The sequence below is a fragment of the Macaca mulatta genome, chromosome 11, assembly GCF_049350105.2.
Source record: "Macaca mulatta isolate MMU2019108-1 chromosome 11, T2T-MMU8v2.0, whole genome shotgun sequence".
Classification (NCBI taxonomy): domain Eukaryota; kingdom Metazoa; phylum Chordata; class Mammalia; order Primates; family Cercopithecidae; genus Macaca; species Macaca mulatta.
In genome coordinates this window covers 34777501-34792937 of record NC_133416.1, presented here as the reverse complement: position 1 = coordinate 34792937, position 15437 = coordinate 34777501, and the positions used below count along the sequence as shown (strand labels likewise).

At 40.1% G+C, this 15437-nt stretch overlaps 1 protein-coding gene across 5 annotated transcripts in view; it reads right to left on the bottom strand.

Annotated features, from left to right (window-relative positions):
- The window catches only part of FGD4 (FYVE, RhoGEF and PH domain containing 4), a 266934-nt gene that overhangs the window by 50520 nt on the left and 200977 nt on the right, over positions 1 to 15437 (bottom strand). For all 5 annotated transcript variants that reach the window (XM_001084734.4, XM_015151412.3, XM_077953841.1 and 2 more), the window contains exon 5: positions 9 to 98. In XM_001084734.4, the coding sequence (XP_001084734.3) occupies positions 9 to 98 (90 nt within the window). The remainder of the gene's footprint in view (positions 1 to 8; positions 99 to 15437) is intronic.

Here is a 15437-nt window from a genome sequence, read left to right as displayed (position 1 = left end):
AATCTTACCTGATCTAAGAGGTCAAGTCGGTTGACATAAGCTCTTTCGGTAAGCAAAAGTTCATTGGCTATTTTGTGAAGTTTTTGCTCATTAGTCTCCTAAAAATTGAACAGATATTCACACATTAGGAAAGATACCTTGGACAATATTTCTAAAGTAAAAAACACCTCTTCAAATGATTTGATCGAAACAGTTTTCTCAAGCTTTTCAGTTACTCAGTTCTTTCAGCCATCAAGAGATGTCAAATCAGAAACGAACAAAACTAGAAATTAGTAAGCAGTTGGATTTAAACTATAGTTTCTCCTTTGACCTCTGCAGCAGTTACCACTATCGTATCTACCTTTTTCCTGGAAATCTTTTATATTTTTCAGTTTCTAGCATTACTCTTTCTTCATTTTTCCATCTTTCTCAGGCTACTCTTTGGAAATGTTATCACTCAGACATCTTGTCTGATTATCAGCTCTATACATTCATTAAGTTTTTATTAAAAAAAAAATATTTTATTAGGCCAGCCGCAGTGGCGCATGCCTATAATTCCAACACACTGGGAGGTAGAGGAGGGAGGATCACTTGAGCACAGGCGTGGTAGCGCATGTCTATAGTCCCAGCTACTTGGGAGGTGGAGATGGGAGGAGGTTGAGGCCACGTAAGCCATGACTGTGCCACTGCACTCTAGCCTGGGCGACAGAGCAAGACCCTATCTCAAAAAAAAATAGAAAGAAAAACTTCAGTCAAATAATACAGAAAATAGTAAAGTGAACTCCCACATGCCCATCAAGATTCAACAAGTATCAACTCATTGTTAATCTTGTTTCATTTACGCTCCCCCTCACCTCTGTCTGCCCATATTATTTTCCATTAAATCCCACTTTATTTCTTCAGTATGTGTTTATTTAACCCTTAAATATATTTATATAACCCTGCCAGTTTCATGATGACAGAAACATTTTTTTCTTGCTAGCTGCTGTATCCCCTGTGCCTACTACAATGCTTCAATAAAAACATTGGTATTCAATACAATATTGCTGAACAAATGAATGAATGAGTAGCAATCACATACCTAACTATCGCTGGACATTTATTACTACTTTGACATGCTGACAACACAAGCCCAAATTCATCTTTTCTGAGAAACCTCTACCCTACTACTAACTCCTAATTTTCTCCTCCTGGTAATGGTACAGTTACCTGGCTTTGGAATCTTGAATTAAACTTTGTTCTCTACTATGGCATCCTAACTGCTACCAAGTCCTACTTATGATACTATGTCTAAATTTAGCATTCATCCTTTAAGCTGTCAACACTGCCACCCTGTTTTGCTCACCTCTTCTCAAGCCCAGCCCAATCAATAGCTATCAAATGGTCTGATTCCAATATTTTGTGGTTCTTACCTTGTATATTGCTGTATGAGAAATCTTTCTAAAACTTTTCTTTGTTCCACATTTATAAAGCATTGCCAAGAATGAATTAATCCTTATAAATACTAAAAAGAAACAGTATTTCCAAATAATTAAGCCATTGTCTCTGAATGTTATTATTTTTGTATTTTATCAATTGTTTTGTGGAAATCTTTCTAATGTATATGCTAAGATTTCTGCTCTGAGAAAAATATATAACAAAGTTATATCCTTCCATGTACTTCTCTCTTTTTTTTTGAGACAGAATTTTCTTCTTGTTGCCCAAGCTAGAGCACAATGGCGTGATCTTGGCTCACTGCAACCCCCGTCTCCTGGGTTCAAGTGATTCTCCTGCCTCAGCCTCCTAAGTAGCTGGGATTACATGCATGGGCCACTACGCCCAGCTAATTTTGTATTTTAAGTAGAGACAGGGTTTCTCCATGTTGGTCAGCCTGGTCTCGAACTCCTGACCTCAGGTGATCTGCCCCCCTCAGCCTCCCAAAGTGCTGGGATTACAGGCATGAGCCACCGCGCCTGGCTCCTTCCAAGTACTTTCTAGGGTTATTTATCTTAAAGTGAAAAGAAAATTCTAAACTTAAAAAACAAAACAAAACACTTTGCATTGCACACATAATTCTACTTTCACAGAAAGAAAAGCCTTCGTTCGTCTTCTCCTCACTGACAGGATAAAATCCATACCGTGTACATTCAGGGTAATTCAGATCTCCACTCACTTCCTCAAACTTCCTTCTCATTCTATCATCACAGGCACCATTGCCTCCAAACACATCACTCAAATGCATGTTTGATTACCATCCAAATGTGTCCCTGACCATCTCGAAACCTTTCTGCTTTCCATCCTCTGCCTGGCATATGCTCTTGCTATTGTAGCTCTCTAGGCGTCTAAGACACTTTTCTTTTGATGGTTGCATTTCGAATTCTTGTCCATGGAGCCTTCTTCAACTATTCAAAGCCCTTGGGCTTGGTCCTATTAGAAGGCATTTTGTGTTTCATATGCAAATCTTTGTATTGAAAACTTTCTATCTACTACTTTGCTGAAATACCCTCCCTTTCTCTGTAGGAGATTATAAAGTATAGGTAAAACTCTAGAAGCAAAGTAGACCAAAGTATATTTTAAGCCAGTGTCTAACTTATGTATAAATACTACATTTTAAACTGTGTATAAATGCTACTAAGTTCTATGAATACTTCACTGTGTTCACCTCATGAGATCTACTTCATGCTTTACACTTTACATACAAGATCCATTCTAATATATAAAGTTAATGTGTTGCTTCTTACAGTGGCATTGAAATGAAGTATTTTTAGGTGAAGTCCTCAGGTAAAGCAATATAATACTGTTTAAATAATCTGTGGTCTCAGAAACACAGATATAAGAACTATGTAGTCATCTAGTTGCACAATTAGTCAAAGTTTTGGTTTAACTTAATACAATTCGGGATAAAGTATTGGCACTGTTGGTTGCCAGTTTGGCATATTTCCCACACCTCATTTCTTAATAGTATCCAGGTTGGGTTAGTGTATATATTACTACTATACAGTCAGTTCCTCTAGGGAAACAGACCTTATTTCCAGATCAAAAGATGGAGCCCTGAATAGCGTAAGAATCCAAGTACATAGTGATTGGTTCCGGAGATGAGATATGAGGAAATATACACTGAAGGCTTTGGCAATAGGTAGCTTCCTATTCTTAAGGCAGAGCCAATGGGAAGACGTCTCCTTTTGGGGTTCCCAGAAAATGAGAGTATATGGAGGCTTAAGTGCTATGAGCAACCAGCCCATAACCACAGGAATGAAACCAACACACTTCATTATTGTTTAGGCCAGGCTAAGTGTTACTTGTGGCCAGAAGTATCCTGATTGATATATGAAACATATGCAGGATACTCCATGAAATTTAAAAACCTAAGTAATTTTTAAGCAATTACTACTTATAAGGAGAAAGAGATAAAACTTAAATACATTGTGGGATAAAAATGTGACTTTCCAAACTGTAATAAGTAAACATAAATGCATAGTAAATACGTAAGATACCTATCAACATTTCAGAGGAAGATACAGGAATATGCTGTCCTTCATATTCACAGGAAATACTCCCCTGTATCAATGTTGTAAGCCCTTTGTTTTATTTTGCTGTGTTTTTTTTTTTTTTTTTTTGAGACGGAGTCTCACTCTGTCACCCAGGCTGGCGTGCAGTGGTGTGATCTCGGTTCACTGCAACCTCCACCTGCTGGGTTTAAGTAATTCTCCTGCCTCAGCCTCCCAAGTAGCTGAAACTACAGGTGCATGCCACCATGCCCAGCTAATTTTTTGTATTTTTAGTAGAGACGGGGTTTCATCATGCTGGCCAGGCTGGTCTCGAACTCCTGACCTCGTGTTCTGCCTGCTTTGGCCTCCCAAAGTGCTGGGATTACAGGCATGAGCCACTGTGCCCGGCCTGTTTTGCTTTTCTAAGCAAGAACGGTTGAGGCATAATTTATAAACAGTAAAATTCGCCCTTTTTGGTGCATAGTTCCAGGAGTTTTGACGAATGCATGTGATAATGTAACCCAGACTTCCCCAACCTTTTTGGCATCAGGGACCGGTTTTGGGGAAGACAATTTTTCCATTGACTGGGTTGGGGTGGGGAGAGGTTTCACGATGATTCAAGCACATTACATTTATTGCACACTTTATTTCTATTATTATTACATTGTAATATATAAGGAAGTAATTATACAACTCATCATAATGTTGAATCAGTGGGAGACCTGAGCTTGTTTTCCTGCAACTAGGCAGTCCCATCTGGGAGTGATGGGAGACAGTGACAGATCGTCAGTCGTTAGATTCTCATAAGGAGTGGGTAACCTAGATCCCTCACATGCGCAGTTCACAATAGGGTTCAAATTCCTATGAGAATCTAATGCTGCTGCTGATCTGACAGGAGGTGGAGCTCAGATGGTAATGTGAGTGATGGGGAGCAAGTCTGGAAATACAGATGAAGCTTCACTTGCTTGCTTGCCTGTCCCACTACTCACCTCCCGCTGTGCGGCCCCATCCCTAATATGCCACAGACCAGCCAGTACCAGTCTGTGACCCACAGGCTGAGAACCTCTGATACAACCGCTACCATAACCAAGATATGGAATATTTCCATCATGCCTCAACTATTCTTGTGCCCCTTTGCAATCAACCCCCTCTATCCTCCTATCACCAGATCCTGGTACCTACTGATCTTTCCTTTTCTATGTCATGTAAATGCATGTGCCTTCTTAGTCTTGCTTCTGTCATTCAGCAAAATTCATTTGAAATACATGCATGTTGTTATTAGTAGCAGTAGTTTATTCTTTTCAAGCCCCTGGTTTTATTCTGATAGTGGTGATGTATCGTTTTGACTCACTCATACCCTATGTTCTGATTCTAATTATGACAATATCTTTAAAGACAGCAACCTGGCAGAACTTGTGCCATGATAAAATAATACATCTTTCATGAATCAGGGAATATGTTAACTAACAGATCTTACTATGCATTACTGCTATGCAATGAAGTCACCCCTGAGGTCTTCCACAATCCTACAGGATCTTAAATAGGAAGCTTATCAGAACAATCTGCTGACTGCAAAGCATGCTTTAGCTGAACTTGGCAATTGTGGATATCCTGGTCAGATTTTGCAAAATCCAAGGGGGATGCCAGCAGTTATTAGCAAAAGCTGTGCTCTCTCCACACAGATGGTCTTCTACATGTTAGGTCCTTAACCCTGACAAAGCCAACACAAAGATAAGCAAAAAGCAAGTTTGCTGACAACATACGGTTTAATCACTCACTTACATATAGGTTTGCAGAAAAGTTACTAGGGATTTCGAGATGGAGATGAGTAAATCACGGACTAATTGTGCCTTGCTTTAGGTCAACCAAAACAGCAATAATATCGCCATAATAATAAAAGCTAACACTTATTCACTGATTACTGTATGCCAGACTCCGTTATAATTATTTTATATAAACTGATTAATCCTTACAACAATAAATACCATTATTATTTCTATTTTACAGATAGCACACATACAACAAACAAAATCCAGAGGCTCAAAGAGGCCAGGTTACTTACCCAAGGTCAGAGTTAGAAAGTAAGTGTATCATATAGGCAAGTACACGATTTTAAGTTACTATTCATGATATACCTTGGTTCTCACTATCATCTTTCTTTCAACAAAACCCAAGACTGTGATATGTGCCTGTAAACAGGCAGACTGACAAATCACCAACTATCTGCTTATAAAATCCACCTGAAAATGAAAAGTGGTACTACTATATACTTTAATTTATACATTCTTTTTTTCCAATGTAAATTCTATTAAAAAGAGACTTTTCAGCATTTTAGTAATTGTTAGGTATACAAAATACAGTCATTTTGAAGTAATAATATGGTGGCCTCCAACTTGAAAAACTTATTTAAGGAAACTCATCTATAAGTACATTTAAGGAGAAATAGATGATTTATTTGCATGCATGGGGCTTTATTACTATATTAGAATTACATATAAATAATAAAGTAGTTTTAAAATTGCTGGTACATTGGGGCTGTAGCCAGATTTTTGTTAACTAGGAAAGCTAAATAGGTACACACTGTTTCTCAACATCGGGCACCTCAAAGTTATATAACCACTACTTGTGCTTAGCACTTTACCATGAAGCCATTTATTCTTGCAATCCTTTGGGAAACAGTAATAGTCATGCACTATTAATTTAATATATAATCCCATTTTCTTCTACTGAAGTCTAAGAAAAAAAGCTTGACTTTTCAACAATTTATAATTAAAGTATAATTTATAGTTTTTCAAAAATGGGATTTTAAAAGCATCTTACTTTTGATATCCCTATTTAAAATAAAGGGATATAAAATACAAAAATTAGCTGGGAATGGTGGTGCACACCTGTAGTCCCAGCAACTCAGGAGGCTCAGGCAGGAGAATCGCTTGAACCCAGGAAGCGGAGGCTGCAGTGAGCCGAGATCACGCCATTGCACCCCAGCCTGGGCGACAGAGCGAGACTCTGTCTCAAAAAATGAAAAATAAATAAATAAATAAATAGATTAATTTTTAACTTACAAATATACACACAATACTATACTCATAAATTGAAAGGTGATTCCCAGAGTATTGCCTCAAAATAAAAATACACAAGAGGATATCTAAGCTATCAGCACCAAAAGTCACACTCCTCTTAACAATAATAGAGTATGCAATTAACTTTCCTCTTTCTGTGTAACGCACTTCCTAGGCTGTTACTGTCTGCCTTCACACCTCCAGTACCCTTTAGGAGAGATCTGCTCCTTTCTCTCTGGGCTTAGGTTCAGCCTGGTTGTTAGTCACTGTAGCCCACTACTTCATAAATGTACTGCAGTGTCAGTCCTGCCTCCTCATTTGCAGATGTTACCAGATCCTGCAGCTCTTTTCAGACCTTTTGGCATGACTCTCCCATACGGCTGGAGGCAGAACAAAGGGCCCGCACTGCAGCTCACAGAGTTCATTAACCGTATAGGCAGAAACACTTGGGTGGCACCAGTGATCCATTCTTCAAAATCTTGGTGCCATCCACCCTGCTACATGCCTCGAAACTACCAAGTCGGGGAGCAGATCTTCTGGGAAGAATGTTGTAAATGCTAAAAACAATTATAGTTTCCGGAGAAATGCTTCAAAGGCAAAATCTTCAATTATTTTAAAATGAATCAGACAATATTATTTTTTATGACTCTTCAGCACATGTTCTCATATGTGATTTCATTTTAGGTAGGAAGAAGTTCCCTAAAAACATATACTAAAAGCTACTAAAAGGCTTTGCAGCTTTTCCTATCTATTTATTAGAGGTTATAGTCAAAACAAGTAAATTATCAGGTTTTTACAGGACATGAATGAACAATGATTAATCATGGCAAGTCTCTACTCAAATCTGCTGTCAGTTAATTATATTCTTCTATGGAAAAAGAGGGTGTACCCTTTGTATAGGTACATATGTCTCTGTGGTCCCTAAAACCCATTCTCTGGTAAAGAAGTTGAGTCAACTTAGGGAATGAATATTTGATTTTGTACCACAATTTATCAGATGCATCAACACTTTGATATGTCATTTTATATGTCTTGCCACATACTGAAGTCTTCAATGGGGCTGCAGGCTGTTAAATTAAAATTAGGTCACAAGGACATTTGAATGTCACATAATTGGTCTAACCTATTACTTGTATTAGACATCTTTATTCTGTGATATTCCAAAATTCTGCAGATTCTTTATCATGAAAGTAAAGAGCTGGGAAATCAAGGAAGCTATTACAAATGAGAGATGCTGACACCACCATTTAATGAGTACTTACTACAAGCACTATTCTATGTGCTGCACATGAATTATCTCATATAATCTCAATCCACCTGTGAAGCAGGAGTATTATCACTCTCATTTTATAGATGAGGAAGCTGTGTCATCACGAGGTTAAGTAACTTGCCCAAAGTCACACAGCTAGTAAGTGACTGAGCCAGGATTCAAACCCAGGTCTGTGAAAACCAAGTTCTTGCTCTGCTACAGCCTTTTGCACGAGGAGAAATCCCTCTGGATTTAGGGAACAAGAAAACCAGAAGGTAGAGGAATAAAACACAGGTTTCATGTTCAAATAAGATCATGTCATAAATGCCATCAAAAGGGTCATGAGGTCTCAAGAAAGATTTGTTAACAGTAAGGAATTTATCACCAGACTCACATTATTAAAAAGAGAGAGAGAGAGAGAGAACACTCACTTATGATATGCATATGTTATTCCTTGCTTTTTTTTTTTTTTTAGACGAAGTCTCGCTCTTGTCCCTTAGGCTGGAGTGCGAAGGCACGATCTCGGCTCACTGCAACCTCGGCCTCTCGGGTTCAAGTGATTCTCCTGCCTCGGCCCTCGCAAGTAGCTGGGATTATAGGTGCCTGCCACCATGCCCGGCTAACTTTTGTTATTTTTAGTAGAGACGGGGTTTCACCATGTTGGCCAGGCTGGTCTAGAACTCCTGACCTCAGGTGATCCACCTGCCTCGGCCTCCCAAAGTGCTGGGATTTCAGGCATGAGCCACCGTGCCCGGCATTCTTTGCTTTATAATATAGTGTCATAAGCATCAACAGGCTGTCAGCTCAGCATGATCCTGTAAGAAGCTTTGGGAGGTAAGTCCAGGCCTCCTTGTGACCCACCACCAATATGTTCCCAAACTTAGGTCTTCCACACTATCCAATTCAAAACTTGAAACCAGACGGGCGAACAGATGAGTGAGAGTTAATGGCACGATCTCAGCTCACTGCAACCTCTGCCTCCTGGGTTCAAGGAGTTAAAAGTGAGAGCTTTTAGGCCGGGCGCGGTGGCTCAGGTCTGTAATCCCAGGACTTTGGGAGGCTGAGATGGGCGGATTACGAGGTCAGGAGATCGAGACCATCTTGGCTAACACGGTGAAACCCCATCTCTACTAAAAATACAAAAAATTAGCAGGGCATGGTGGCGGGCGCCTGTAGTCCCAGCTACTCAGGAGGCTGAGGCAGGAGAATGGCGTGAACCCAGGAGTCGGAACTTGCAGTGAGCTAAGATCGCACCACTGCACTCCAGCCTGGGTGACAGAGCGAGACTCCATGTCAAAAAAAAAAAAAAAAAAAAAAAAAGTGAGAGCTTTTAATCTGAAGGTTTCAATTACATTCTTTTGTGACATGTCGGGGAGGAGGGGGAAATAGAGGTTGCACAAAGAAGAAAAGTTTGGTTACTTGCACAAGATCAGACAGGAAGTAAGTGGTGGTGAAGAGAGAACAACTTTGGTCTTCTTATAATCCACGTAATATAAGTTACACTAAAGAGTCCTTTGAGTTTTATAGAAATTAAAGAACAGGCACCAAAAAAAAAAACTGAGTTTATGTATACACATTAAATAAATGAATTAACCTATCTAAAGACTCAGTCATCAAAGTATCTCAGTCACTTATAAATGCTTTACGTTAATTCCCTTAAGTCAGAACTTTGTACACACTAATGAGAGTACATCATGTGGTAACAACCAACGGTCCTCAAGCAGGAGAAACAAAATACAGGAACCCTAGGTTAAAAAAGAGGTGGTATGCAAATTGATCTCTGTGTATCCCACAGTGGGAGAACTGAAAGAGAGGGCTCATATTAACCTGGCAGAATGTGTTGAAATTTGGATCTATTAAATGACATCTCAGGTCTTCAGTCTATTGATCTTGATTCACAAGTGAGGAAACAGGATGTTTAATTAATAAACACATAGCTTTTATGTGCCAAGGCACTGTTCTAAAGCATTTTACAACTAGTACATGATCTATACCTCATAATATTACAAGGTAGATATGCTATCTCCATTTTACAGATGAGGAAACTGAGGCACAGGGAGGTTGAAGTAATCTGCTCAAGGTCACAGAGCTAGTAACTGGTTGAGTGGGATTCAAATCTAGAGGACCTGGCTCTTGAGCCTGTGCTCCTGACCACTAGGTTACGGTATCTGGCTTTTTAATTTGTTTTTAAACCCATATAAAGCAAGATTTTAGCTTTCCATTTCTCTCACACTCACACTAAACTGGGTCTTTCTACACGCTGTGACCTCCAAGCACCTGATCTTTCCCAATTCTCCTGGTTCAACTCAACATTCTGTTAAACCCCATCCTTTGTTCTCTTGGCACTGCTGACTTGCTGATCCTGGCTAATTCCCGCTCCAAGTCTGCTTTTTCTCTTTCTTGAATTCCAGGCCACTCAGCAATGCTGGGAAGACTTCTGACTGGCCCTACAGTCTTTGCCCGAGGCTCTCAGAATCATGGTCACAGTCGCCACAATAGCCACCTTTTCCAAGCTCCAAGTCTTGCACCCGGAGGATTTCCTACTGGTCTTGACAGGGCACTGCCCAAATAGACACTTCAATCACAAAGCCTGCCAGCTACCTTGGTGCTGTGGTCCCTCAGTCCATCCTAGATTCTCCATGACTTCTCTGTTTCTGCTAACAACAGCGAATTCACACTAATAGCCATGATGTAAACTTAGCTTTATGAGTGAGGCCTTTTCGCTTTATCTCAGGATATCTTGAGTAATGGTCATTTGTTGTCTTAACTCTCCATCTCAACTATAAGTTTCTTCTTTGGATTTACTGCAGTGCCTTGCCCATAGCCTATGTGCAATATACATTTGCTCAACTTTGTTCAATTACCCAAGTTCACCAAGTTATATACTGGTATACAGCTAGTTAGCTATCAAGTCCTACTAAAGGCCTAGGTCTCCAAGTTAAATCCTAGTTCCATATTCTAAACGCTGACCATACTTTTTTCCTTAAAGCTTACCAATATGCCTGCACCCCCACCCCATTCCCCTCCATCCCTGTGGTTCCAAAACACTGTTCTCTCTTCTTTTTCCTCTTAGACAATTTATTAAACATCCTTTTCTATTGTTTGTGCTTCACGGCTCAACTCCTGGCCCATTTCCTGTTCCTACACATTCTGCTTTGCCAACGTTAATCACACCCTCATGCACATCCTCTTACATTCTTACCCTTTCCTGGGCTCTGGATCCATAGTTCCACTTGCTTAATTAATATCTCCAAATGGATGTTTTGCAGGAACCATAAACTTAGTGTAAGAGTACAAAACTCACCTAATTAGCAACTCTACTTCCTTTTCTCAAACCCACACCATTACTTTCCTTCCTGTCATCTCGATGATTTCAACATGTCAGGAAGCCATGGCCTGGTGAGTTTGTTAAAGTGATATGTCTGGCCAGACACGGTGGCTCACACCTGTCAGCACTTTGGGAGGCTAAGGCGGGTGGATCACTTGAGCTCAGGAATTCAAGACCAGCCTGGGCAACATGGTGAAAACCCGTCTCTACAAAAAATACAAAAATTAGCCAGGCGTGGTGGCGCATGCCTGTAGCCCCAGGTACTCGGGAGGCTGAGGCAGGAGAATTGCTTGAACCTAGGAGGTGGAGGTTGCAGTGAGCCGAGATAGCGCCACTGCACTCCAGCCTGGCAGCCCGGGCAACAGACTGAGACCCTGTCTCAAAATAAATAAATAAAATAAAATAAAATAGCCATTAAAAATTTTTAATTATAAAAAATGTGATGTGTCAGTGGTCACCTAGCTAGTAAGTGATGGGGCTGGGATTCGAACTCAGGTCTTTTTATTCCAAAGCCTTCATGCTTAACCTGTAAATTGTAATGTTTCCAGAATATTCCTTTTTTTTTTTTTTTTTTTTTTTTTTTTTTGAAACAGTCTCACTCTGTCATCCAGGCTGGAGTGTAATGGCGCGACCTAGGCTCACTGCAACCTCCACCTCCAGAATTTAAGCAATTCGTCTGCCTCAGCCTCCTAAGTAGCTGGGACTACACGTGCGTGCCACCACACCCAGCTAATTTTTGTATTTTTAGTAGAGATGGGGTTTCACCACATTGGCCAGGCTGATCTTGAACTCCTGACCTCAGGTGATCCCACCACCTTGGCCTCCTAAAGTGCTGGGATTACAGGCGTGAGCCACTGCACCAGGCCCAGAATATTCCATTTCTGTGAGACATCTACACCCGGACTTCCAAGAAGCCCCTCAATTCAGTATGTTAAAATGTAATTTTCTTTTTTGCCCATAAAATAGGTTCTGCCTTCCATTCTCTTATAGCTCATTCAATGGCACACCATCTGCCAATTCATCCAGCCTAGGAGTTAAACCTGACTTAACCCCCACATCTACCCACAAGGTCCTCAGAATCTTCCTTGTCTCTCACCCTCTGCCTCATCCAGGACCCCTTCATCTCACACCTGGACTAGTGCAGTTGCTTCCTAACCACGTGTCCTGCTCCATCTGTTTTCCCTTTCATCTGACTCATTTTTCAAAAACCCACACATGTGTCATCATGTCACTTCCATGCTTCAATTGTTTCTGAGGCCAGATAATATTAGGCTTATGGAAAGTCTGAATTAATATGAGGGAAATACCTATGTATAACCCAACAAAACAGGATATAGAGTGACCATACATTATGCGATCAAGTATGTTTTTTCAAACAGCTCAGAAAAACAAGCTAGAATATCAAATATCTAGGCAATTCTCACTGGTAGAATTACGGGTGTGGTTTTTGTGTGTATTTTCTGTGCTTTGCCAATTTTCCTCTTTTTCAATGAAAATTGTAAACTTCTGGCAACTTAAAAGGTTTTAAAAACCATTTAAGATTTTTAAACTTTTTAAACTTTCAAACGTTTAAAAAAAGTCTCTAATGTTTTCAGGAAAAAAATATGTACATTCTTAACAGGCATTCAAAAGGCCATCGCAGTCTGTTCTTAGCTTACTCTTTTAAATCTAGCCTTGTACCTCTACATTAATTTCTCTAGCCATTCTGACCTCTGATTATGCAGTCAGAAATATTCCCCCAAATGCAGCATCTACAATCTTGCCTCTACTCATTGCTCACACTTTCACTCATCCCCATCCCACCACATCTTTGATCTCACCCAGCAATCTCCCATCCTTGCTTCAAGGATACTTCAACTGCTTCTCAGCAGCCTGGCCCTCAACTATCACTCCTGGGGCACAACTGCTTCTTCATCTGCATTTCCTTCTTTTTTTTCTTTCTTCCTTTCTTTTTTTTTTTTTGAGACAAGGTCTCAGCTCTGTGGCCCAGGTGAGAGTGAAGTAGCAGGATCATAGCTCACTGCTGCCTCGACCTTCTGGGTTCAAACAATCCTCCCACCTTAGCCTCCTGAGTAGCGGGGACCACAAGCAAGTGCCACCACACCCAGCAAACTTTTACATTTTTTGTAGAGATGGGGTTTTGCCCGTTGCCCAGGTTGGTCTCGAACTCCTGGGCTCTAGAGATCCTCTGCCTCCCAAAGTGCTGGGATAGCAAGTGTGAACCACTGCACCTGGCCCAGTCATCTGTATTTCCAAAGCACTTACTGTACCACATTATGTCCATTTATGTATGTCTCTCACCCCTCAGCGGACTGAGGCTTTGTTGATAGGATTTGTTTAGTCCATTTCTATGTTTCTGGTGCCGAGGAGAGTGAGCCTGGCACACTGAATTTTTTAATTGAACAGTTCAATTTTTTCACATTTTTCTTTCTTATATTATGAACATAGTAAACTGAGTAGCCACAAAAAAGAATTTTCTGAGTTCACCATTCAGTTCTAAGTGAATAAAGAAAAGCTGCCTTTAAGATATATGTATATATACATACATACACACACATATACACACATATATACACACACACACACACACACACACACACACACACACACACACACATATATATAATTTTTGAGACAGGATCTCACTCTGTCACCTAGCCTGGAGTGCTGTGGTGCTGCCTCCCAGGCTCAAGCGATCCTCCCACCTCAGCCTCCCGAGTAGCTGGTGGTGCATGACACCACACCAGCTAATTTTCTGTATTTTTAGTAGAGATGGGGTTTTGCCACGTTGCTCAGGTTGGTCTTCAACTCCTGGACTCAAGCAATCCACCCACCTCGGCCTTCCAAAGTGCTGGGATTACACAGGTGTGAGCCACCGTACCTGGCTGCTCTCCTTTCTTTCATTCCCTATCCCTTCATTTTCCCACTCCTGTGGGCATTTGGGAAATGCCATCAAATCTAACACTAGCTTAAACAAAACATATTTAAGACTATTCTGAAGTCAGTATCTATATCCACTTCCAGGAAGATTAAAGTTTTTCAGTTGTCTGCATATTGAAACTAAAAATATTCCATTGTATCTTAGAAGTTCAACACATTAGATAGCTTAAGCAGCAGCTGATAATCTGGTGTGCTATGCTAGCAAGGGAATATACCTACATATCACAGCATAGAATTAGTACACAGTCACTGAAATGGGCCTTAAGATTTTTCTTTTTTTTTTTAGTGGGGGGGGGGGTTGGCTTTTACAACATGAAGATAGGGCCTTAAGATTATATACGGTTAGATTCTTTCACTAAACACACAAAGAATTGTTGACTTGTTCAAGCTCATACTGCAAGTTAATGGACAAACCAGAAGTAGAATTGAGATTTCTTTGTTCTAATCGTTTGATCTACTATATTACTACTGATATTTTTATTAAGATTTTTTTCTTAATTGTGGTAAAACCCACCTAATAAAATTTACCATCTTAACAATACTAAGATTTAAGTTTGTATTTAGGAACAAGGAAAGGCAACATAACAAACATCAGCGCAGCAAAGGTGAACACACTGCTGCAGCACAGATACGAAATCCTAACATTCCATTTTAACAGGAGAGATGTGGTATTTGCCAGAGAAATTTTGCTTTTTCTTCCCACATACAGCATGTGCCATCCACTGTGTAAAGGCCCATTCAGGAGAAAGGCCAGTAGTACTATTCTATGTTTCACTAGTTCAGTAGGAAAATTCTATAAAATCTCTCCCAAAGAAGTGTAAGGTTCATCTATGAAAATGCATCCATAATAATATGTGAAGGGAAGGAAAAGTACCATCCAACAACCATAGGCGTCATCACCGTTTAAAATATTTTTCTTTGTAAGAACAGCTCTTACTATTTTATATATACTTGCTGGTGGCATCATCCCAACAGTAGTAAAAGATTTTCTGGGTTCTAACCTTCTCTTCCTTCCATCATGGTTTATGAACAAATACACTAAAATCTATCATTGTATTGAGGTACACGGATTCACTTTGCAATGTCCTGTTTCTTTACTGTTTCAGATGTTACTGAGTATGACTCACTTTCTCCCACCCACTTCCTCCTTTAAACTTTCTCTGCTTCAGAGTCAGTATATATTTCACCAGCAAATCAGCATTTTCTTAGCTGACATTGTGCATATGGGCAGAAACCCCATCCAGGCAGTTCATCAAATCACTTCCTTCTTTAGAAACGACAGAAATGTCCAGTTCTCAATAATCCCACCAGCTTATTACCCAGCTTATTACTCATTTAGTGACATTTCTTGCATTTAGCCATTTAAGTTTGTGATGTGTTGCTTCAGGGACACAACACTGGCCTGGGAGTCACAG